The following is a 26510-nucleotide window of genomic DNA, read 5'->3' on the forward strand; positions in this document are numbered from 1 at the left end:
TTCTCTCTGTTGCTCCTGCTCTTGCCATGGGATGTGCCTGCCTCTGCTTCGCCCTCAACCATGAGTAAAAGTTCCCTGAGGCCTTCCCAGTAGCCTAGCAGATTCTGGCACCATGCTTGTAAAACTTACAGAACTGTGAGCCAATTAAACCTCTTTTCTTTATAAATTACCCAGTCTCAGGTATTCCTTTATAGCAGTGCCAGAATGATCTAAACCAAATATAGACTGGAGGGTTAGGATAGATAGGTTCTATATTAAATATTTGCTATATGGAGATATCTTGGGTCATTCAGTATCACTTATTTTTAAATAAGTCTTTTCTGTCTTCACAATCTCGTTATCTGTTTAGTAATAAAGCACACTATCAAGGCGAATAGTACTGCTCTTTCTAAAAGTTAACTCTGTTTTGAATCTGGGTCTTTCAGTATTGCCACTGCTTTTCTTTGGAGGATTCTTTGCATTGTAGAAGTGGAATAAACAAAATCAAGGAGATCAAGGAACGTCCTGGAGAGTTAGAGTTTTGAAGAAGAAAGTCCTGGAGAATACTTAGTGGGAAGAGGAAGGTAGTCTTATCTGTATTGATAGTTCACCTTGTTATATAATTTATTAGCAAATAATTTTAAGCAGGGCATCTCTTCTATGTTTGTGTAATACTGATACAAGTGGTATTTTTTTCTTACTTGTATGGCTGTTGGAAACTTTTTAAAACAGGGATGAAGAACCTGTCACAAACCAACTTGTGCCACTGATATAATTTCATCAGATTTGTGTACTGTTGTTCTGGCCAAAAATGATTAAGGTTTTTGTTTTTGTTTTTTTGAAGCAGGTCTTTTTTGAAAGCCTCTTACATGCTAAGTGTGCTTTCCTAAGCATTCTGGAGCTAAAGATAAATAAAACATTGTTTTTTTGTTTAACGAGTCACAGTCTAGTGATGAAGGCAGATACACAAATTCTTTGCATAGGTTATTCTGGGCGTAGAAGAGGAAAAAGGTATGCTTCCCTGACCTCAGTTGTAAACCCTTTGCAGAGTTTGTGGTCAGAGAGGGGCACAACGTGAGCAAACTCCTCTTAGAAAAATAGCATAGTGGTGGTTTAATGGCAAGTAGTTCTGTATATTGTTTGCTTTCATGATTTCAATGAGATTTAGGAAGAATTAAAGGAGTTGAAAAGATGTAAATATTAGTTAATTAAAATTTCATTAGCCCTGTTTCTTAAAACTTTGCATTTTTTTTAGTGCATCTATGTTGGATATATCTGCTTTTCCTCTGAGCAAATTTTTTTTTTCCTAGATGAATCCATCTTGATTTGCATGGACCATTTTTTGTGTGAATATTCATTCTTACAGTATCTTTTGTGCTTACTTATTTCAATATTCATTTTGTAATGGACTTGTATATTGCTTCTTATATTTGACTTTGAAATGGCATACATCAGTAGAATCTTGCATTTTTTCTAGTAATTGAATAGTATTTAGTATATATATATTCTAAGCATGATAGTTGCTGTTAGCTTATCCTTTTATTCAAATGAAGCTTCTATTTCTGTTATCACTTGTAAATTTGTTGAAAGTTACACTTTTGTGAAACTATACTATTGTGAGAAGTTTTAATCTGAAAAACATTTGGTGCTTTTTTTCATATGAGCTATTATTATTTCCAGATTGATGGGCAGAAATGCAAAACTACAAAATAATTTCAGATAAAAATATTCCAAACCATTGCTTTGAAAGAAAGAGAAACTTTCTCCAGGTTTTTTTAATTTAAGAAATAATTATAGGAGGCACTTAAGCCAAACATGAAATAATGATTCTATGATATTATAATGGAGTTATAAATTATAAATAGAAGAAAAATAATACTTTTCAGACTATTTTTTTCCAGTTTTAACTACAGCTCTAACTTTGATTATATTATTCAAACTGATATTTTAAAGAACAAAGGTAATTTGCAAAATTTATTTTAAAATTCACCTACTTAAATGAGAAATAGGCATCAGGATCGACATTTTACACATTTGTTTTCATATGACCAAGTGGTGACCAAAATTCCATTAACTCAACTATGTGTCTTTGACCCTCTGAGAGGGCTTAGTCATGAAAATGTATTTGTATTACTCTTGAAATTTACTTTTTTTTCTGAAAGACCATTTGAATGAACATCTAGCAATACTTACAATTCTTATCTTACTAACACTTGTATTATTGCACCATATATATTATGGAGTTAGTACAGTGAGAGAAGCAGCTTAATAGAATCATTACTAGAATAAAAGTGTAAGAATTGAGAATCCTTTCTCAGCCATCGACAAACTGTGTAACCTTAGAATGGCAAATGAATTGTTTAGTCATTGGACTTCAATGTCCTCAGATCTAAAATATCAGGATTTTATTTAGTAAGTTTTAAGGAATCTTTTTTCTAAAAAGATTATGGTTTCATTTAAAATATGGTCAAAATCCTATGTAGAACCAAAAATAATACTTTTAAATATTTTATGTCTGCAGAGATACATGTTTGAGTACAAATAGTTTAAAACCAAGAGCTGCTTTTGCAAGAAATAATCCATCAGTTTAATATCCCTTCCTTTACAGAATTCAAAGCTTATGTCCCCCTACTTCACAGCAGAACAGCTGGACAAAAAGAAAAAAATGAAAGATTTAGTCAGTCAACTGTTTTATTTGCATGATGACAAGTAATTGTTTTTCAGTTATTTTCTTCTCTGAATCTGCTAATCAATTACTATAGCCAAAACCAAGGTTTTTATAAAACAAGTCAACTACTTAAAAGTTTGGAAACTAAGTTTTCTTTTTGTAACAAAGGATCTAGGAAAATAATGATGTGTATCAAAACATGCCATGTGGGGAGTATCTGTCCCATAGGTTTATTAACTGGTGAAAGTGATCCTTATTATTTCATTTACTTCATAAATCTATCTGATCATGCTTGATTCTTTACCCTATAACTTCTTAATGTCTTTGGTTAATACAGTCCTAAAATACTCCTTCTAATAAACTAGTTTTAATAGCAGCTACTGCTGTATTAATCTAATGTCTAATCTTATTTAATTCATATTTTAAAAAATGGTTTTAAAAATTTCTGTTTGTATCAGATGCCATTAGAAATTGTGTGTATATGTTCCATTCTTAAATGTTAGTAGCAGTTCATAATTTTGCCACATGATGTCCCTAAATACATATTTTTAATGTAGCTTTAAAAGGAAATTTAATGTTACATTGATTTTTAGCTCCTCTTTGTCTTACCGTTTCTTTTTTTTTTTTAGAATCAGAAAAATCTCTGTGAAATGCTCTACTTAGTCTTCTTCAGCCTGTCATGCCCTTATCTCTGCTTCCTGTTTAATATTTAGTAGACAATAATTTTTTATGCTATAGCAGTGTAATTAAGTGAATGGACTCATGAATAAGGAGACAGAAGATGTAGATTGATGGTTTTACTATGACGAGTTTATTTTGTGCTTTTAACTACTTTAAAATTCAGTGTTTCTTCCAGGTCTTTTAGGTAAAATCAAACATAGTATCTGCCCTTACTAGTTAATATCTGATATATCATCAGTCCCAGAGCATTTCATCCTCTTTCCAAGACCTGGTAGTACATTATCTCCAAGAATGTTTCACTTTCCTGTGACGCTTCAAAATAGAAAGACAATAATTAAAAACCTTAGTATCCCCAAATAGTTAGAAACTTTAAATCACCAGAATGTGAATAACTCCATGGATTTTCATGCTACTTAAAGTGATGGTATTTGGTCAGAGATGTATTAATGACATGCGGGTCCTTATTTGTCTCATATATAGCAAGTAACATTTGAGCTATAAGAATGGCCTGCATATGAAATTTTATGTACATAATAGTTCATATTTTAAAAAACTAATTTGGGTAACTAAATAAATTTAGTTTGCCTATACATTGCTTTGATTCAGTAAATATAATCTTTATACTACACTAATAGTATTATCAGCTCTACTATAATTCTGTTTATAACTTTGGATTAAAAAGTATATAGGAGTACAATCATCAGAAAACATCAACCTCTTACAGTTGTATTGCCTGATAATTTGGTTTGTGTACTTTGTTACTATTCTTGTGTATTTAGACAGTATACCTTGATTTCTGTACACAAATCCAAGGGATTGGCACTTATTTAAATAAAAATGTAAACCATGATTTAAAACTCCAGCTTCTTTTTATAGAGTAGATAAATCTTTGCTGACTTATGCTTTACTTTTTCTTTTGTGCAGTTTGATTGTACTTCCATTATGTGGTCTAAGGATGTTTTTATTAGAGTTACTTTTTTTCTTTGTACTTTTCTTTAATCCTGTTTTGTATGTGGATTTTTGTAAGACTGAAGCCCATTTACTTAATTTTTTTCTTGTTAACTTTGTTTCAGCAATACATAGTTCCAGTCCACTTGTTTACTGGCCAGATTATGGGGTAAATGAATATTCACAAAATTTGCAGCATATGTGCCATATATGTGGATGGCTTTTTTTTCCTGCTGCCGCCCAGTTAATTTTTGGTCCAAGGGTGACCAAATCTGTAGTTACGAATTTATGAAAGTTGGATAATTTGGGGCACAGAATTGGTAAGGTTCCAGGTGAGCCATTATCAATATTTGGAAAACAGGTTAAGATTGTATTCTGCACTATAAATAATTCAAGCAGTGAAATGCTTGTTAATTTAAAGGCATTTCACCTGTCTATATGTGTATACATGTGTTTCCTTGAGAGAATAAGAATCCCTTAAGGGATTCCTTGGTGTGAACTTAGGTGTGTATGTCAAGTATAGAAATAGTGATTATACCAGAACATTGAAAGATTATTTCTTTTCACTTAAAAATTAAAGGGAAGAAATACTAAGCAAAAATACGATTGCTTTCACTGTGAAGGCACTCACTTAGTTTCAGAGAGGGATTTACAAATGAGACAGTAATGATTTTCTCTTTATTTCTTAATATTTTCCCTATTTTACTTAGTAGATAGACTTAAGATTTTTAAGTTATTGTATTGAAATACATATATGTATGTGTGACTCTTCTATTTCTCACTAATATACTAGTATTATAAACTCACTTTTACTGATTTTTTTAAATCTTTACATTTTATTTTCTTATTTATGTATTTTTTTTATTGAGATTTATGCTTCAAGCAGGGTGTTGCTACATTAGCTAATGTGGCTTGGGAGAAGGATGGACAGGGTTTTCATCAATCCTCTGAGGCCTTGGAAAGCAGCTTGATGATGTCAGATGCTCTCATTTGAATTGATATATTGGTGAATTATTTCATTGCCTTTAGATTTAATCAGAATTTTTCAGTAATGATTCTTAATTTTAGTTTTTTTATTCTGAAATTACTTACAATGAGTTTTCTATGACAAAAACTTCTATAATCAACTCCCAAATATTTAGCTAGGAGGCATGAATAAATGGAAAGGAAATAATCTGAATATAGTTAGCTTATTTAATTGTTTATCCTAGAATGCTCTTTAAATGTATAGTATATTGATTCTAGAAATTTACACAAATTCTATATAAAACCTAGCTTGGGAAAAGTTGGAAAGATGTTCAATTTCTCCTCCACTCAATTTCTTATCCTGCAGATATGACATTATTTCATACTGATGCAGTGCACTTACCTAAGTATTACATTAGTCTGCCCTCTGTCTTGTCTTCATCATTTTTACTGGTAGGGGTAGGTTATTCACTTTCATTCCTGCCTTATTCCACAAAAGATTTTAGGTGGCTCCTTAAAAATATGTAAAATACAAAAGGATTCAGATTTTAAATTGAAGAAATTGAGACAATTGGAAATTAGGAAAATAAAGCCAAGCGAAACCAAACAATAGGTTGTTTAGGGATAGATTATTATGAGTTAAAACCATAAAAATGCCAGGGAATTACTAGTATTTAAAAGTTACTAGTTGGAGGGAGAAATTGTAAAGAATTCAAAGGGACTTCTGAGGTATTGGTAATTTCCTATTGCTAAACCTGGGTGGTGAGTACATGTTTTCATTTTTTTAATTATGTAAGGCATACACATCTATATTGTATATATTTCTCTGTTTGTATATTTCATTATTAAATTGGGAAAAAATGAAAGCCAGCCAAGGGTGAGAACTTGTGTTATTTTGTCGAAATTGGAATAAGAGTCTTTCTACTCTAGAGGTTCTCTAATATAACTCAAGGTAAAATAAGAAAGTTACATAGTATCAAGACTAAATAATTTTATTCTACTGAGACTATATTTGGAATGTTTTGGTTGCTTATGGGCACCACAATTTAATTCAACCTTGGCAACTAGGGTGAGCTTGGAAACTCCATAATATGTAATAGGACAGTGAACAACTGAAATATTTGGAGCTGTTTAGTGTGTAAATACTAATACTCACAGAGGAAATGTGACTGCAGTTTTCAAATGTTTGAAGTGCTTGCACATGGAAAAAAGACTTTAGTCTTTATCTTTGGAGCTCTAGGGAGTGGAATTAAGTCTAAAAGAGCAAAGTTTTAAGGAGGTAGATTATGGCTTAATATAAGTCAGAACTATCTAAGCGTTTTGGCTGCTAAAAATTCTGTATTCCTCTCAGTACAAAACAACAAACAAAAATAATTTTTTTAACATTTATTTTAAACCCATGAAATATATGGGGGGAAGGAAAGAGTCTTTACTAGACTATTGTAACTCAGAATTATGTTCCCTAATACCACTTGGAATATAATGGCCTTGCCATTTTCAAGCCCTCTGAGAAATTTACTTTTTGCAAACTGATTAAGGAAGTTTCATTTGGGAATTTTTATTCTCATAAGAATATCCCTTTTGTTTATTATTCATTCCTTTAGGCTTCTGTTCTCATGTTTAGTTTATTAACTGGCAGATGGCAGACTGTTAAATCTTGTTAAAATGTGTTCCTTCAACAAATACTTACCTAAGGCTGTTTTGTGTAAAGTTATGAGGATCACTGTAGTGAATTAGACACAGTTGCTGCTTTCATAGACCTTACATTCTATTGAGACCAATATTCAGTTAGGGTTCTGATAAATGCTCTGAAGTAGTACGGGGTGTTATGAGAACATACAATTGGATGACCTGACCTAAACTGGTATTGGGGTCAGGAAATGGTACATTGCACTTTAGAAAGAATTTCAGGAAAAGGAAATTAAGTACTATGGCATAGCATACAGGCAACATAGGAAAAAAGAGTATGGCATTTGGAGCCAGATTTCCTGGGTTCACGTTCTAGCTTCATTACTTACTTGGAAAAGTTACTTAACTTCTCTGTCCTTCAGTTTCATCATTTGTAAAACAGGAATGATAGTAACAATATTTATCTCATAGAGTAATTACATATATTAAATCAGTTAAAATTGTAAAGGGCCCAGAACATTCCCTTTTATATATATTAAGTACCATGTAAATAGTGAAGAATAATTATTCAGAAAGCAAATCCAAGATACCAGTTTCCAATCATATGTAATATAAATATTAGAAATAATAATAGTTGGCCGGGCGCAGTGGCTCACGCTTGTAATCCCAGAACTTTGGGAGGCCGAGGTGGGCGGATCACGAGGTCAGGAGATCGAGACCACGGTGAAACCCCGTCTCTACTAAAAATACAAAAAATCAGCCGGGCGTGGTGGCGGGCGCCTGTAGTCCCAGCTACTCGGAGAGGCTGAGGCAGGAGAATGGCGTGAACCTTGGAGGCAGAGCTTGCAGCGAGCCAAGATCGCGCCGCTGCGCTCCAGCTTGGGTGAGAGAGCGAGACTTCGTCTCAAAAAAAAAAAAAAATAGTAATAATAATAGTTAAGATTCTTTGAACACTTACTGTGTGCTAGATTTTGTGCTAAATGCCTTTACATGATGTATTAGTCTCACAGTTCTTTGTGGTAGATAGGGTGTGTGTGTGTGTGTGTGTCAGTTTCTCTGTGTCACCCAGGCTGGAGTGCAGTGGTGCGATCTTGGCTCGTTGCAACCTCTGCCTCCTGGGTTCAAGCGATTCTCCTGCCTCAGCCTCTCAAGTAGCTGGGATTACAGGTACGTACCACGATGCCTGGCTGATTTTCATATTTTTAGTAGAGACGGGGTTTCCCTGTGTTGGCCAGGCTGGTCACAAATTCCTGACCTCAAGTCAGCTGCCTGTCTCAGCCTCCCAAAGTGCTAGGATTACAGGTGTGAGCGAACACGCCTGGCCTGTGGTAGATAGGATTTTAATGTTGACACTTCTTTACTTTTTTTCTTTTTTTTAACAAACAGGCTTCAGTATGTTAAATAATTTGCCCAAGATCCTAGTTAGCATAAGAGGCTGTGCTCTTAACTGCTATCCTTTTAAATTCACATGATTCCAGTGAAAAACTGGTTTTTGTCTAATATTAAACATTTGGTAACAGTGGACTTGTGAAATATTATTGGCAAATTATGTTTCTGTAAGTTAAAATACAATGAGATGGGCTTTTGGTCCTGCCTTACCTTTTTTCCAGAGACTATTTTGGCTCTAGGAAACCTACAGGCCCATGTATGAGACCCCACTCCATTGTAATGTTGACCTGAGACATCTGGTTGAATTCTGAGTTATTCTGAGTTAGAAAAATCCTGTAAACATATCTTGTTTACAAGGTAGCTTCATGATTTTTTTAATTTACCATAGGATCAGCATTGCCAGCCAATGAATGGCATGTGTCAAGGTGGCAGATGATGTATGTCTTTCCCCCATCCAGATTCTAGACAGAACATCAAACAGGCAAAGTTTGTTTATATCTATTTCCTGGTCCCCTGTTACTTGGTACTCATTTTACTCTGATTATATTCAAAACATCCCAGTACATAGTTTAGCCATATAATTTATCAGTCCAAATAGGTTTATGCTTTTTCATTGTTACTTCCTTAGGAACCTATCATGGCTTGCTATTGTAGTATAATCAAATACTCTGAACTCCACATTCTCCTGTTCAGAATGCTCTACTGTTGGGCCCCACTTAACCTAACCATAGCCATACATTTCCTGCTGTGATCATCTGAATTTGCCATGCTCATTGGTAGGTCTAGGCCCTTCCTATTGCTGTGCACTGTGCTTAGAATATTCTGCTTATCATATACTTTTATATTAAGCTTTTATCAGACATAGTAACCCAAAATGACTTTTTCTTTATGATATTACTCAATAATTTTTATATTTTTTATTTACCCAAAATTTTTCATCCATCAGTGTATATAAAGCCAGTGGACTTTGTACATGTATGATTTGTTGTTATTCCCTGCATTATATGGGTGAGTACTGTCTCCTTTAGTACTCAGCATACTCAGCATATGGTGCCTTCCAAATAATTTAAAGTTAAAAGATAAAGATTCCAAGGAAAGATTCATTTTGGCTGTGCTTTGAGCAGAAAGAAGAAAGGATTGGGAAAGAAATATATGAGATAGGAAGTTGACAGGTATGAACACAGGCATGGTTAAATTATGAATGGTGGTTAATGGGCTGAAATATCTGTATATATGTCACCAAGTAAAAATTATCAGTATATAATTTTTAACATGCTCATGTTGGAGGTTTCAAAATAGTAGAAACCCTTGAAATATAGACAGGGGCATATGGATGATTTTATATTGGATATGTGTATGTTTTATATATATGTTATATATATATGCATATAAATTTGTATAGTGGAATAGTAGATTAAGGTTGTAATTGTTATTTTTAAACCCTCTGAGAAAACCGTTGTTTTTATATCAACCAAATATAGTATAGAATATAATGATTTATGTTATGTGCAATTTTTAAATCTTTTAAAATTCATTATATAATCCACAGTTATATCTAGCATAATCTATAACGTTTGATCAAGGCTTCACAAATAGGAAATGTCAGTCGCTTATTGTATGTTACTTCTAATCTTAGTTTATTACTAGCATTATACTTTTATATTCTTCTACACAGGTTTAGACTGAGAAGATGGTGGCGTTCCTTTCACTTTAGTTTCCTAAAGATAGGAAAAAAGCTTGAAAATTTGGGGTGCTAATATAGCAGGGCTTATTTGGAATACACCGGAATCCTATGCACTCAGTTATTTTCTGTCTTCAAAAGAAGAAACAGTATGACATATCTGAGAGTCTGAAAATAATTTTTATTTTTCATATCATTTACTTTAAAATTTATATGGAATTTTCTCTCAAACTAAAGACCAGTAAAGGCTTCTTCAAAGATATAGAATATGCTTTTGTAATTAGTTTTCAGTGACTTTTTAAACCTCATCACATCTTTGTAGAACAAGTCATCTATCTACAATGTTAATGTTTTGTTGAAAACAATGAAAGTTAGGAGCCTGCTTAGATTTTTACTTACTTTTCCTTTATTTTGGCCCTTATTCCTACATAACTTCTAGAAAACTAAATATAAAACATTTAATGATTCCCATTTTACAGAGAGGTTGTAAAGATCCTGACTCTGGTGTCTGAAGTTTAATTTATCCTATTCTTATTCTCCACTTTTTGACATGCCTTTTCTTTCCCCTAGTCTCTTTCTTATTATCTTGCCTACTAAATAATCACTTTTGAAATAATTTCTCAGAATGTATTCATTAACAGTTGTCGCTTTTAAAAAGGAATGACACAAATAAGATGGTAAATTAAATTGGGTGAAAGTACCAGTAAGTAGCAACCTTGCATTTGACACGAAATTGAGACTCTGCTGATAGTTTTTGCTTTTGTTATGAGAATTATCACCATCTCTTCTGTATGCTGACAGAAATTTAATTCCTATACATTGGTAATTTAAATCCCAGCATTTTTCCTGTTAAATTTGATTTAATTCAAACCAAAGATTAACAAAGCTAATTCTAAAACTCTAGGTGGTAGTGAAGGCATTATGAAGAAAAGAATTGTTCTGTATTTAATAATATTTCTATGTAGCATCTGTACTGAAAATCATTATAGTTTTAAAATTAGTCTGAACCACATATGCTCTATTTTGGTAGTAACTATAAAGTGATTTTATATTTTATCGTAATTATACATTATCAACTTCTCCTTTATATATATCACTGGCAGGTTTTTATCCCCTCCCCCCCTCTTTTTTTAAAACTCCTTAAGCTATAACATTACATACAAACAGAAAAGTGCACAAATAATGAGTGTAAATTCAGTAAATTACCATGAGGGACTATGTCTGTATAACTCACCACCAAGGTAAAGACATAAAATATCAACACTCCAAAAGACTCTTTTGTATTTTCTCCAGACATTACTTTCCTTCGTGCTCAAAGGAGGCCACTCCTCTGACTTATTCTATGTATTTTTGACACTTATATACCATTTTATATCATCTTGTCTGGCTTCTTTTTACATTATGTTTGTGGAATGATTCATACTGTTTCAGGTAGCAGTACTGTTCATTTGCTCTCATTGATACCTGTATTTCATTGGAATGTTATATATAACTTGCTGTCTTTGTTGATGAAAATATAAAGAACTATCAATTTGGGGCTGTTTGAATAATGACACTCTAAAGATTCTTGAATATAGTGTTTTTGGTGCTCATTTGCACACATTCCTGTTGAATATATAGGAGTGAAAGTGGTGGGTCATGTTTTTTAAACTGTAGTAAATAGGGCCAAATAGTTTTCCAAAGTAAGTGTACTGATTTACACTTTGCTAGCAGTAAATGGGAGTTCCAGTTGTTTCACATTCTTGCCAACACTTAGGTATCAGTCTTTTACATTTTGGATATTCTGATTAATGTATATTTCTTATTGAGATTGTAATTTTTATATGATGATAACTTACGATATTGATCATCTTAGGAGGATTATAGGGCATTACACTATTGGTGAAGTATCTTTCTTGTTCAAGTCTTGCTCCTTCATTTTATTGGTTTGTCTGTGTTTTTTATTAATATACAAGTCCTTTATTGAATATATTTTTGAAATATCTTGTTCTACTCTATGACTTACCTGTTTATTCAGGTATGTTTTGAAACATAGAAGTTCCTAATTTTCAATTGATCAATCTTACTAGTGTCATTTGCATCCTGCTTAGAAAATCTTTACTCACCACAGGGTCATAAAATATTTTCTGTATTATCTTTTAGAAACTTCCTATCATCAAAATTTAGTGACAATGCGAAGTATCAGAGTCCCCCCCCCGTATGAATATTCACTTAACCAACACCATTTTTTGAAGACTTGCCATTTTCCCATGACTCTGCAGTGCCACCTTAATGTAAATCAAGTATGTGTATATACACTGCCTTCTAATACACACATACATATATGACTTATTCTGGATATTAACATTCTATTCCATTGATCTGTTTGTTTTTGCACCAATACCATATTGTCTTAATTCTGTAACTTTATATTTTGTAAATAATATTTTCTCACTTATTTTTCCTTCTTCACAATTATCTTGACTTTTCTCAGCCCTCAAATTTCCATATGAATTTTAGAATCAGCTTGCAACTTTATACCCAAAACCAAAATCCTAATGGGATTTTGATTGGAATGGAATTGAATCTGTAGATCAGTTTGGGAACAATAACATTTTTATAGTATTGGATCTTCTGAACAAGATACCTCTCTTCATTTACCTAGTAGTTTACTGTTTAAATATCTTCTACATCTTTCTCCAGACTTATACCTAGTGTTTTTCATAATGTTATCATAAAAAATAACTTCAGTTTCTAATTGTTCCTGCTTTATGTGAAAACTATTTTTTAATATATTCGATAAAACTACTTGTGTCAAATAATTCGACTCTTAAGTAATTTTTCTGCATACACTTTTATCAACTAAATGTAAACATCTTTTTCTTCCTTTCCATCCTTTATACATTTATTTTTTTTCTCTTGCCTTACTGCACTGGCTAGAACTACTTTTTCAACATTGCATACAAATGATGATAAAAACCATCGTTATAAACTTTCAATATTTCTCCACTAAGACATGATGTGTGTTGTATCTTTTATTGTAGAAGTCCTTTATCACTTAAGATATTCTCTTTTATTTCTGCTTTGTATGAGTTTTTATCATGATTGGGTAATGAATTTTGTCAAATACTTTTTTTTGCATCTAGTTAATTACATCATTTTTGTCTTTTATTCTTTTAATGCAATAAGTTGCGTTGATTGATATTTTAATGTTACATGAATCTTATTTCCAAAGTAAACTCAATTTGGTCATGGAACATTATACTTTTTATATACTGCTAAAATTTATTTGTTATTTCCTTTAGGATTTTTACATCTGTGTTCATTAGTGAGATTGACTCATTCTTTTCCTCATAAGAATAATTAGGAAATGTTTTAAATTTCACTGTTCTCTGTAAGAATTTATATAAGATTGGTGTTACATCGTTTTTGAATATGTAGAATATTATTTAAGAGGCCATCTTAGTTAGAATTTTTAGCCTCTCTTTTATTAAGGTTACAAATATCTCTCCTAAGTATGGTTAGAGCTGCATCTCATACAGTTGGTTTTTCTTTTTCTTTCTTTTTTTCTTTTCTTTTTTTTTGACACTGAGTCTCTGTCTGTCGCCCAGGCTGGAGTGCAGTGGCATGATCTCGGCTCACTGCAACCTCCGCCTCCTGGGTTCAAGCAATTCTCCTGCCTCAGCCTCCCAAGTAGCTGGGATTACAGGTGCGCACCACCACACCCAGCTGATTTTTGTATTTTTAGTAGAGATGGGGTTTCACCATGTTGGCCAGGCTGGTCTCGAACTCCTGACCTCAGGTGATCTGCCCGCCTTGGCTTCCCAAAGTGCTGGGATTACAGGTGTGATCCACCATGCCTGGCCTTGCGTTCCATACATTTTGATATGTTTTATTTTTATTATTTGTTTAAAAATATTTTCTCTTTCATGTTTTGATTTCTTCTTGAACCTTCAGTATTAATTTCTAAATATACATTTAATGTCCTTGCCAGTATGCTTGGGATTAAGTCTCTCATTTTGCCGTTTGCATTCTGTTTTCTCTGCTTGTTCTATTTTTTTATTTCTTGCCTTTTTTTTTTACATAGTGTTTATTTTGACTTTCTTTAGCTGTATTAGTTATACAGTTTTTAATCTCTTAGTCCTTACTCTATAAATGCCAACATGCATTCCTAACTTACTGAAGTCTAATATTAATTAGTATTTTATCACATCCTAGACAATACAAGGAACTTAGTACACTTTGACTTCTTTCATTTCTTTTACAATTTATGTAGTGTCATTGGTACTTATATATATTTTAAACCTTATACATTTAAAACCCCACAATACCCAATATAATAAAAATATCTAGTTATAATCATTTTTAGACTTAATATACATTGATATTGATTTACACATTTATGATTTCCTTTGCCCTCTGTTTCTTCCATCTCTGAGCTTCTGCTAGAATTGTTTATTTATTCTACCTAAAGAATACTTATTCATATTTTCTTTTGTGTGGATATGCTCATGACAAATTATCTCAATTTTTGTTTGTCTGAATGTATTCTTAGTTCACCTGCCATTTGAAAGGGTATTTTGCTAGGCCAACAGTTATTTTACTTCAGCCCTTTGCAGTTATGATTCCACTGTCCTTTAGCTTCTATTGTTTCTCTTGGGAAATCTGTTGTTGATCAGCTTGTTACTCCTTTGAACGTACATTGTGCCATCATTCCCTGTACCCAACTACTTTTACTATTTTCTTTTTATCTATGATTTTCAGAAGTTTTACTATTATGGATGTGATTTTTGTATAATATTCTTAGTTTTCTCTTGCTTGGTACTTTCACCACTTCTGAAGTCTAGATTAATGTATTAGTAAGTTCTACATTATTGTGTTTTCAAATACTGCATTTGTTCATTTTCTGTCTTATTTCTTTACGGTAATCCAGCTACACATATGTTAAACCTTTTTACTGTAACCTGTATATTGATTATATTTCTTCTGTATTTTCCATCCTTTTGTATGTTCAGGCTGTATATTTTCTTACCTGTCTTCTGGTTTGTAATTTTTTTATCTGTAAAAAATTTAAAAGGTTTATCATAAGAACCATTCATTTAGATTCATTTCTCAGTTCTAGAATTAAATTTGAGTCTCTTTTATGATTTCTACTTCCTTCCAAAAATTTTAGTCTTTTATTTTCTTGAGTGTATTAGGCATTGTTATTTCAATACTCAGTTCTGAAATTTAATGATCTAAATACCCTGTGGATTGTTACTGTAGTTTGCTGTTTCTGTTGGTTTTAGGTGATACTGATTTTACCTCCTTGTATGACTGGTTATTTTTTATTCAATACCAGATATTGTGTATGAAAAATTGTAGAGACAATTTGAAGGCTAGCATGATGTTATATTTATTCATAGAAGATTTATTTTGGCTTCAGAAAGGTGGCCAAAGGACTGAAAAACCCAGATTGCTCTAATCGAGGCAGAGATTGAAGTTAAATTTAGTCTCTGTTAAAGTTTGTCTGTTTCTGGTTCATTTTTACTCAGTTCCAGTCATTGCTTGTTAGTAGTAGCTCTTTAGTTCTAGTTTTTGTCTTCCTAGCTTCATTTTTCTCTTGGCACCTTCTGTTAAATCCCAAGAGGGAGCTTTTGGGAATTGGCCAACCCTTCCAGGGGAAATGCACCTCCCAAAGAGGTGCATATACCTTTGGGTTTTCTTCTTGTCTGAGATCACAGCTCCATAATTCGTCACTGTCTTGGTTCTCAGTGATTTCAAACAAATGTTTTTGTTTTTAATAATTGCTTACATTTTCTGGTTCTTACCAAGAGGGTTGATTAATGTTACCTAGTTCATCATGTAAAAACAGAAGCTATTGTGACTATTTTTATACTGAATTATAATCTTTAGATGGTTATTTCTATGTCTAGTTTTCTATAGATTATCAGAAATTTTTCATTTGTTTATGCTTTTATACACAATTTCTTAGCGTAGGTTTGGATGCACATCCATAACAAAGCTTTAAGGCATACAAAGAGACAACCACTAAAATAGATGGATGCCCACAGTTGTACTATATATGACTAAATTAGATTTCAAGTAGATAAAATTTAGCTGTTAGGAAGAAAGATTTAAGTTTAGTATTATTTTGGCCATCTCTCTTTTTTAAGACAGCAAGGAAATGGTGTTTCATATGTAAAATAACTACACCTTATGCAACATTTCTATTTCCCAAATTTGCTTAGATTCTTTGGCTTTCTGCTTATCAGAAATTTGGTGATCTCATTTGTTTTTGAAGTCTCTTCTTAGCAGGGTAGTAATATTTAAAAAGATAAACGATAATTTGTTTAGAAAGATAAATTTTTTTCTGATAATGTATTATTCATAATTTTCATTCAAATATCAAAATACTCTTCTCTTTGTTCATCTTTGTAGAACTCCAGAAGTAACTATTTGCCCCTTACTTCTTTTTCTCTAAATTTGTTTTTTTATTTACTGATCAAAAGGTTTTTAACTAAAGTTATCAAGGATTCCATGCACTTCCAAGATAGGGATAACATCAATCTAAAGACTCAGTTATTTTCTGTCTTCACTGCTTACAGATAGGGAACACAATCTCTTCAGCCTGGACCTGTGTAGAAGAATTTGGAGAAAATAAACAGGTAAGAGTTTATTAGGTAAAAGTCTCTTAGGAATATTAAGTAATATATTTAGTTGTCAGAAAACCAGTTTTAAATTGTTCTTTATAATGAAACAAATGAAACTTTATGAAGTATTTTTTATAATAGCCTTGTTAATTATAGACTCATTAAGCAAATGTTTTAAAAAGTTAAAGTGTTTTCTGTATTTCAGGTCTTCTCAAAACATTTAACATGCTAGTATACCTTGAACCACCAAGATGGTAAACAGTATTATAAATTAGATATATTTGGAGTTAGTGTGTTATTTATAGATTATCCAAGTATTTCTCAGAAGTATCTGAAAATAGGACTGTCTTGTTTTTCAACCTTAACCCCAAATCTTATTGAAACAATTTGGGATAAAATTTGTATTTACTAAGACATAGTGTTTAGTTTATTCAACAAGGTACTTCTTGAGGAAGATAAGTTTTAGTAGGAAGTTAAAAGATAGCTTATTTGAGTCAAGATTATTACTTTACAAAGTCTTTTTTTACATGTAGAGGCAAAAGAATGTGATGTTTTCTAGGATGTAATTCATGTACTACATCTGTGTCCTTGAGTAAGTTAACTTGACCTTTTTGTGCTTCACTTCCTCATTGACAAAGGGGATAATAATAGTACTTATAAGTCTGTTACGTGGATTCAGTTGTACTAATGTTGTGTGGTTATTTTTATCCCTTTATAAGTGATAAATAAATATTGCCATTACGATTAATATAATCTGTTCTCAGACTCAGAAATGCTTGTTATACTTGAGACTTAAAGTTTTATTTTTACAGATCTTAATCTTAGCATAAAAATTCAAATAAGTGATGCCAGTCTTAGAGGTCCTTACAACTTTTTATAGTTCAAAATTTGAATTACAAGGACTGATTTTACTTATAGAAATAAAACTTGAAAAGAATTGCTGTATTTTCTAAGGCTTTTCTTTTTTGCCCACATGGTTTATTTAGTGAGCTACAACTTTTTTTTTAACCTGTACTGAAGCCTACCTAGATTGCCGCAGCTCTAATTGTAATTTTTTTCTCTCGTAAGCTGCTGTTCTAGTACTCACTTTCCAAATGGCCTAGAAAGTAGCACTAAAAGGAGTTGGACATAATTATCTCTTAATACAAAGGTAGCAAACTAGAAGCTCAAGATGTGGTATTTTTTTTTAATGGACAGCAACTAGACTTATTTTCAGTACAAATAAGTATCTGTTGTTTTATTCTTGACCCTCTTTGTGTTCTTTTTGTTTATGTGTTGCCTTGCCTCTGAAGGCATTTGAGCTTTTAATTGCTGTGTTTAATATATTTGAAGATTTGGGTCTGTTTTGCTTTTAATGTTTTCCCATTATGTATTAACTCCATTAAGATTTCTTCCCTGATATTCAAAATTCAGTGAAATAACTGCTTCTAGGTCAAACAGGTTTGGGAAAAACTGTATACTAAATACTTCCTTTGGAAAATCATAGTGCATACTAGCATCCTAGGGAATTGAGGTAGCAACCTGTTTAACGTATAAGCCTATCTGTTCTAAATTTTTCTTGAGATTATTTGGCTATAGGATGCTTGTTTTAAGAAATTCTTGCATTTTAATTGTACAGGATGTAGTTTGGGAAACACTGAAGCTAACCCAAAGACACACTTGAGTTTTATTTGTTTTTATTTAATGTTTCTGACGTTATTGAGGTATAAATAAAATACAACAAAATGCCCATACTTAAAGTGTACAATTTGGTTCATTTTGATTTATGTCTACATCTATGAAATGACGCCACAATTAAGAAAACAAACATTTCCTTCGCCCCCAAAAGTTGCCCCTTGCCCCATTGTAATCCATTCTTCCTTCCATTCTCTTTCTCAGGCAACCACTCTAGATTAGTTTGCATTTTCTAGAATTTCAACGCCTTGCTTTTGAAGGCTTAAATTGTAATCTTTAGATAATTTAAAATTTCATTTCTTTAATTATTTCCTCTGCTTATTTAGCTCTTGATTTTCTGTACTAGAATAGAAAGTTCAAAATAAATGATAGATATTATTTATACTTATATTTTAATCTCTGTGTTTGAACCCAGCCATATTTTATGTTCTGGAAATGTACAGTAGTATAGCTAAAAAAAAAAAAAAAAAATTTTTTTTTTTTTTTTTGCAGATAAAATTTAGTGTTTCAGTGAAAGTAAGTTATTGAGATAGTTATTTCAGTTATGGTTATTGAACGTTAGAAATTGAAATAATAATAAAATGGTACAGTAAGGATTTTTAAAAAAAATTTCAACACAGATCTCATAGGTATCTAAAGAAATGCTTAAAATATGTGATAAAGGTCTGATAAACATACTTCATAGATGAAAAGATCAGGTGTCTCATCCTTAACACTGGTGGGAATGTAAAATAGTGTAGTCTTAGCTACCTTGGAAAACAGTTGAGAAATTTCTCAAAATGTTATACTGGGAATTACTGTATGACTCAGCAGTTTCATTCCTAGTTACTTACTAAAGAGAATTGAAAACATACGTTCACACAAACACTTGTGCATATTATTCCTTAGCGGTAAATAATGGCCAAAAAGTTGAAACAACCCAAATGACTATCAACTGATGAATGGATAACAATGTGTAATCTAGCTATATGATGATATATTATTCAGCATTAAAAGGGATGGAGTTCTGATACATGCTGCAACATGTATGAGCCTTGAAAGCATTATGTTATGAAGTCAGTTCCAAAAGACCACATAAATTTATACAAAAAGTCCAGAATAGGCAAGTCTATAGAAATACAAAGGCTAGTAGTTGCTGGGGCTGAGAGAAGAGAGAATGGGAGTGACTGCTAATAGATACAGAGTTTCTTTTTAGGATGATGAAAATGTTCTAGAATTTTATAGTGGTGCTAGTTGTACATGTGATAAAAATCACTAAGTTGCACACTTAAAGATATATCAGAAAGTGGATGGATGTGGTGGCAGAACTCACGTAGCTAACAGAGAAGAAAGAAACCAATTATGAGGAATATATTTTTTAAATGAAAAATTAGTCTAAAGAGTATCTAGTCAGAAACAAAAGAAAAAGGGAGTCAAAATTAATATGAGAAGACACTTTTATCTCACTTTAAAGTCTCCATTAAGGGTTTTCTTCATCTTTAAGACAGAAAAGCAGCTAAGAATTAGTTATGTTTGGTCAAGATGTGTAAGACGAATTAGAAATAAAACAAATACGTTGAAGCAATGTATCTATCCACTGTTTACATTTTCACTGAGAAACGTACTGGTATTATTCACTACCAGACTGTTTTTGTGTTGAATACAGAAAGGTGGTAGACCAAGTTATAGTAGCCACATAGACAGGCCTGACAAGTATGTGGTGTATGTACTACCTACCAATCTCTACTCTTGCTCCTGTGTCAGTTGTGGCATAAGTCATCACTCGCTTTCCTGTTTATTCCAGACACACCACCGGAATCTTTCTGAATCTGGAATTCCTATTAGCCATTACTGCTTAATTAGAATTGCAACTTAAGGTTAAGCCTATTTGCTATTCTTTGTATATATCAAATTTGTTCTATGAAAATATTTGTATTCCATATATAAATAGGAAATTAAAGATAACATTTGATCAGGTTTTCTATAATAATCCATTATGTCAGAGCAGTTGTTCTCTTTTTTTTTTCCATGAAACAACATTTTCTTCAAGTGAAAGTTTAGCATATAAAACAAGGGAATGCAGAGCTGCATGAGTTGAAATGAGAGGTTGGAATAGATATGATTAAAATTGCTGGCAGTACCAAATGTTAGAATGTGGAGCAACTGAAGTCTCATATTTTACTGGTGTGAACTTTAAGCAGTATGGGTCATCTATCCTATGAGCTAGCAATCCCATTCCCAGATATTGACCCAAAAGAAATGAAAACATATATCCACCAAAAGATTTGTATAAAAATGTTCATAGCAGCTTTATTCATAATAAAACTTAGAAACAACCCAGATATTCATCATTAGGCAAATAGAAAATGAAATTGAAGTATATTCACACAGTGAAATAATAACCATAAAAATGAAGAAACTACTGAAAGATACAACATGAAGGAATCTTAGAAATTATATTGAGAGATTGTCTGGGTTATCTTTCTGGAATAATTTTACCAAAACAAGCTAGTTGAGTTTCGACTTGGCAAGGCAAGATATGTCAGTGGATTCTCTTTGTGAATGGAAAAAAAAAGCATTCTTATTTTGTATAGAGGCCTCCTCTTTTTCTAACTAATTTTTTATTGGTAAAAATTAATTCAAATGTACTTAAAATTATGTTGAGAGAAAGAAGATAGACATAAAAATACTTAATGCATATTATGTGAAGTCTAAGAATAGGCAAAACTAATCTATTGAAATAGAAATCAGAAGTTGGTTGCCTCCAAGTGAAGGTCTGTTGGCTGGAAAAGGGTATAGGAAATTTCTGGATTGGGGATATGTTTTATATCTTGTTTTGAGTATCAATTACATAGATTCATACAATTATCAAAACTCATTGAAATAAACATAGGATGTATGCATTTTATTTTATATAAATTGTATATCAATGTTCAAAGTGTTAAGGCAGTTGAATAACACTTAGTGCAAAACTTATATTCTGAAATTGGCTCTGTATCATTCCTTAAGAAGGGATCTGTACTTCAGATCCCAGTCTGAGGCAGAAACAATGGGATTGAAGAGCTAAGGATGTTAATTGGGAAGAAGAACTAGGAGTGGGCAAATAAGTATATGCTAGGAATTTTAACTAATTTATTAATGTATTATTTTCTAAAAATTAGAATTTCTGCTTTTTATTTTCTATGATATGAAAAGTATATGTTATAATAGACCTGAGGAAAACATGATTGTACTTTTAGGTTCATCCCACTAAGCATTTTCAGCTTACATTTCATTCATTGAAGTTTGGTTTGTATTGTATTTTCTAACCAGCTAGATGTCTTCCTGAATATATTTAGATTCTTAGTGATTTTAGTAATAAAATGTATTTTTGAAATGCTTGTAAAATCTTATAAACTTCTGACACCTTTTGTTTCCTAATCTTTGTTATTTGTGAAGGTTTTTTTTTTGTTTGTACTTTAAGTTTTAGGGTACATGTGCACAACGTGCAGGTTTGTTACATATGCATACATGTGCCATGTTGGTATGCTGCACCCATTAACTCTTCATTTAACATTAGGTATATCTCCTAATGCTATCCCTCCCCCCTCCCCCTACCCCACAACAGGCCCCGGTGTGTGATGTTCCCCTTCCTGTGTCCATGTGTTCTCATTGTTCAATTCCCACCTATGAGTGAGAACATGCGGTGTTTGGTTTTTTGTCCTTGCGATAGTTTGCTGAGAATGATGGTTTCCAGCTTCATCCATATCCCTACAAAGGACATGAACTCATCATTTTTTATAGCTGCATAGTATTCCATGGTGTATATCTGCCACATTTTCTTAATCCAGTCTATCATTGTTGGACATTTGTGTTGGTTCCAAGTCTTTGCTATTGTGAATAATGTCGCAATAAACATACGTGTGCATGTGTCTTTATAGCAGCATGTTTTATAATCCTTTGGGTATATACCCAGTAATGGGATGGCTGGGTCAAATGATATTTCTAGTTCTAGATCCCTGAGGAATCGCCACACTGACTTCCACAATGGTTGAACTAGTTTACAGTCCCACCAACAGTGTAAAAGTGTTCCTATTTCTCCACATCCTCTCCAGCACCTGTTGTTTCCTGACTTTTTAATGATTGCCCTTCTAACTGGTGTGAGATGGTATCTCATTGTGGTTTTGATTTGCATTTCTCTGATGGCCAGTGATGATGAACATTTTTTCATGTGTCTTTTGGCTGCATAAATGTCTTCTTTTGAATGTGGCTGTTCATATCCTTTGCCCACTTTTTGATGGGATTGTTTGTTTTTTTCTTGTAAATTTGTTTGAGTTCATTGTATTCTGGATATTAGCCCTTTGTCAGATGAGTAGGTTGCAAAAATTTTCTCCCATTCTGTAGGTTGCCTGTTCACTCTGATGGTAGTTTCTTTTGCTGTGCAGAAGCTCTTTAGTTTAATTAGATCCCATTTGTCAATTTTGGCTTTTGTTGCCGTTACTTTTGGTGTTTTAGACATGAAGTCCTTGCCCATGCCTATGTCCTGAATGGTATTGCCTAGGTTTTCTTTTAGGGTTTTTATGGTTTTAGGTCTAACATTTAAGTCTTTAATCCATCTTGAATTAATTTTTGTATAAGGTGTAAGGAAAGGATCCAGTTTCAGCTTTCTACATATGGCTAGCCAGTTTTCCCAGCACCATTTATTAAATAGGGAATCCTTTCCTCATTTCTTGTTTTTGTCAGGTTTGTCAAAGATCAGATAGTTGTAGATATGTGGCATTATTTCTGAGGGTTCTGTTCTGTTCCATTGGTCGATACCTCTGTTTTGGTACCAGTACCATGCTGTTCTGTTTTTCTTTGGATTTATGCTACATGAATAAAGTCATAATCAACTTTTAATTTTGTATTTAATTTAGTCTCCTTGAAAATATGCAGTACAACAAATGATCATTGTATATATTTAAGGGCTTAAGTTCAAGGTTTACAGTGGGGACTATCAGGAATGCAGATAAGCTAAGCATTATGCTAATAGCCAACTGCTTGGCTATCCGCTTTCTGAAATCTTTCCCTGAAGTTACCTTCTGTGTTCACATTTCATGAATTAGGCTGCATTACCTGAAGATACTTTCAGTATCCACATTTCATAAATAGGCTGCATTACCTCTTGAGTGAATGTAAACTCAAAACACAAGTGATTTCTCTTTGAAAATTATATTTCCCTGTTTGCAGTAGCCTGCTCTTCTAAATTGTATTGTTGATTACCACATTGTTAAAATTTGAAGAACTAGGTGTATTACGGATAAATGGCTAATAAGGAATTGACTGTATTTGCATAATAATTTTCAGAAGGAAAGAATCAGACTCTTTTTAATAAAGCAGTTATTTGGGAATAGATGGAGCCAGTAATGGTCCCGTTTATATTCAATACCAAACCCTTCAGGTGAAGCGGATCCTTTAAAAAAAGAAAAAAAAAAAAAAGCACGAGGCACAGTGGCTCACACCTGTAATCCCAGCACTTTGGGAGGCTGAGGCGGGTGGATCACCCGAGGTCAGTAGTTCAAGACCAGCCCGGCCAACATGGTGAAACGCCGTCTCTACTAAAAATACAAAAATTAACTGGGTATGGTGGTGGGTGCCTGTAATCCCAGCTACTTGGGAGACTGAGGCAAGAGAATCGCTTGAACCCAGGAGGTGGAGGTTGCAGTGAGCTGAGACCGCACCATTGCACTCCAGCCTGGGCAACAAGAGTGAAACTCTGCCTCAAATAAATAAATAAAAATAAATAAATAAATAAATTTTATGGTACGTAGAGTCATCCTACTTTGGATGTTAGAAAAGTAAATGGTATCAAAGTAATTTCTCATTCATTTTCAAAATACTGAAAATATTTGGAACTGGTTACTTTAAATGTATTTATGTCTTCCTGGAGCAGATCACTTTGTTGATCTTATGGTATCATTCATAAAAAGGCCATAAAATTAGTCTAATTAGAGTTTTATAATGCTGGAAATTAAGCCTATATTTAACTGATTTTCATTTTTCCTTTTTTTTTTTTTTTTTTTTCCTGAACTAGGTCCTTTCTGATGTTGCTTGAGCTTATTCTCCTGCAGTTGATCTCATTCCTGTTGGCTAAACATTAAGTCCCATGACAACATTAAGTTAATGCACCTATGGTATAGGCATCATTTATAGTACCAGGACAGTATTTTAGAAAAAAACCTTACCTGTACATTAGATGACCTAATTTCTTTTCTTCCATTCCTAGAAACACCATAATGTTTCTAAATAATGATTTTATAGTCATCGTCACACCCTTGGCTTATTTTACACCAAAGAACATAGTTGAGTTTTTGGAAGGTACAGGATTTAAAAATTTGGTCTGTAATATATATACACACATATAAATGTTGCAGTTAATGAAACAGGAAATTATTGATGCATAAGATGAATGTTTATTGTGAAACAGCAGTATTTCATATATTATTTTTTAATAATTTGGTTTAATTGGATATTTTTCTGTACTCTAAGTTGATAATGGTTTTTTTGAAGTAACTATAAGTTGATAATGGTTTTTTGAAGTTTATTTAATAAAGGTGATTCATTTTACTGTTTTATTGTACCAGTAGGACTTTTAATGTTAAATCAGTATGTTGAGTTAGATAAATGTTTATATTAGTATTTAAATAATGAAATATTGGCCAGCTAGTTTATACCAAATGTTTTTGCAGTCCAGGGGTAAATGTTTCTGCTGGTTTGATGCCTAATATAGCTTCAAAGAAAAAAAAAGCAAATATGAATTCACTGTTTTTTATCTTTTCTTCATGGACTACCCCTTAGAACCAAATTTAAAAGAAGCTTCTTTGTAGAGCAAGAGAAATGAGACGTTCTCTTTTTCTGTAATCAAAACTCCAAGAAATAGTAGATATCCAAGAATTCATTCTGGTAAGATCTCTGAAACATTGTGTGAGTAAAGGAAAGGTAATACTGACAAAACTCTCAGGATTTGCAGTGCAGTGAATGCTGAAATAATCTTTAACCAGCAATATAGTATCATCAAGATTTCCAATGTTAGAACATTATGTTAAAATGTGATTATTGTTTTAATGCTTTGTCTCTTTAAATTTATGTCCATAAAGATGTGCAGCATAATTGTTCATGTATTTATTTACAGACTACAATTTCCATCGCAGCTCAATAAATAGTCTTTCCCCTGTTAGTGCTACCCTCTCTTCTGGGACTCCCAGCGTGCTTCCTTATACTTCAAGGCCTTATTCTTGTCCAGGCTATCCCTTGTCACCAACAATATCACTTGCTAATGGCAGCCATGTTGGACAACGACTATATATCTCCAGTCAGGCCTCATTCTTCTGAAGAAAATACTAACATTAGTATGAAAATTTGTGTAAATTTGTAGCATGAAAACTTGCAAATTAAAATACTATTTTATTTTAGAATTGGGTTTGCACATTTGGTTTTAAAAAGATATTTATTCCAAAGTACTAAATATCAGCTATAATTCAGAATAACATGGAGTTGTAGAATTTATAAAAATGCAAAGTTTAAAAAGTTATTCAGTGGTTTCTCTTGATAAAGGTAGAGCAAACTACTATTCTTTTTAAACTTTTGGGATTTTCTTCTAATTCCTGAGTGGGCAATAGAACCTAGTCATTTATGTTAATTTTTTGCATAATTTTACTAAATAGTATTTCACAAATATTAAAGCACTTGAAGACAAGGGTTATAGTAGATTTGATTACCAAGGATCACTATCTGTACTGGAGATTAGAACAATTATATGACCAGAAGCATCTAACCATTATGTAGAAAGAAATGATGAGACAAAAAGATTAAGATACAAATTTTGTGCAGTACTAAAGAAAAAGCAGTCTACCATTGTGGTCCTTGAAAATAACTATAGATATTTTCATTATTTGTTAGACACAAATTATATTTTTGCTGTTAATGTATTTAAGCATTTTATAGTTATGCTTCATTTGTGTTTTTGATATTCTTTGTATTGTTAATAACAAGCGTTATGGGTTTTTAATGTTGAAATCATGTGTTAATTTTTGTACTTGAATTCAAATTTTTTGACATTAAATATGTGATGCTTCTGTTATGTGTGTTTTCTTTTTATTAGAATGACAAAACCTTTAGTTCTCACAATCACTTTGAGCTTTTCTTGAGAACAATTTCACTTACTAGTTACACAGTCATAGGCTCAGTGCTTTTATGAGACTCCAGTGAAGGATGTCGAAGAAAGAAAATTGTTTTTATATACCCAAAAGAATATAAATCATTCTATAAAGACACATGCACACGTATG

The 26510-nt window shown here is 32.4% G+C and overlaps 1 protein-coding gene across 5 annotated transcripts in view; it reads left to right on the plus strand.

Moving 5' to 3' along the window:
* Positions 1-26298, plus strand: part of RBM46 (RNA binding motif protein 46) — a 51506-nt gene extending 25208 nt beyond the window's left edge. For 3 of the 5 annotated variants that reach the window (XM_055276207.2, XM_055276208.1, XM_055276206.2), the window contains exon 5: positions 25356-26298. In XM_055276207.2, the coding sequence (XP_055132182.1) occupies positions 25356-25555 (200 nt within the window). In that variant the 3' untranslated portion in view covers positions 25556-26298. Of the gene's footprint in view, positions 1-3276; positions 3781-16507; positions 16568-24257; positions 24542-25355 lie in introns of those variants that run through there. The other 2 variants (XR_010120572.1, XM_063638301.1) reach the window with 2 other exon arrangements.
* Positions 26299-26510: the final 212 nt, after the last annotated feature.

Source organism: Symphalangus syndactylus, chromosome 4 (genome assembly GCF_028878055.3).
Source record: "Symphalangus syndactylus isolate Jambi chromosome 4, NHGRI_mSymSyn1-v2.1_pri, whole genome shotgun sequence".
In the NCBI taxonomy this organism is placed as follows: Eukaryota; Metazoa; Chordata; class Mammalia; order Primates; family Hylobatidae; genus Symphalangus; species Symphalangus syndactylus.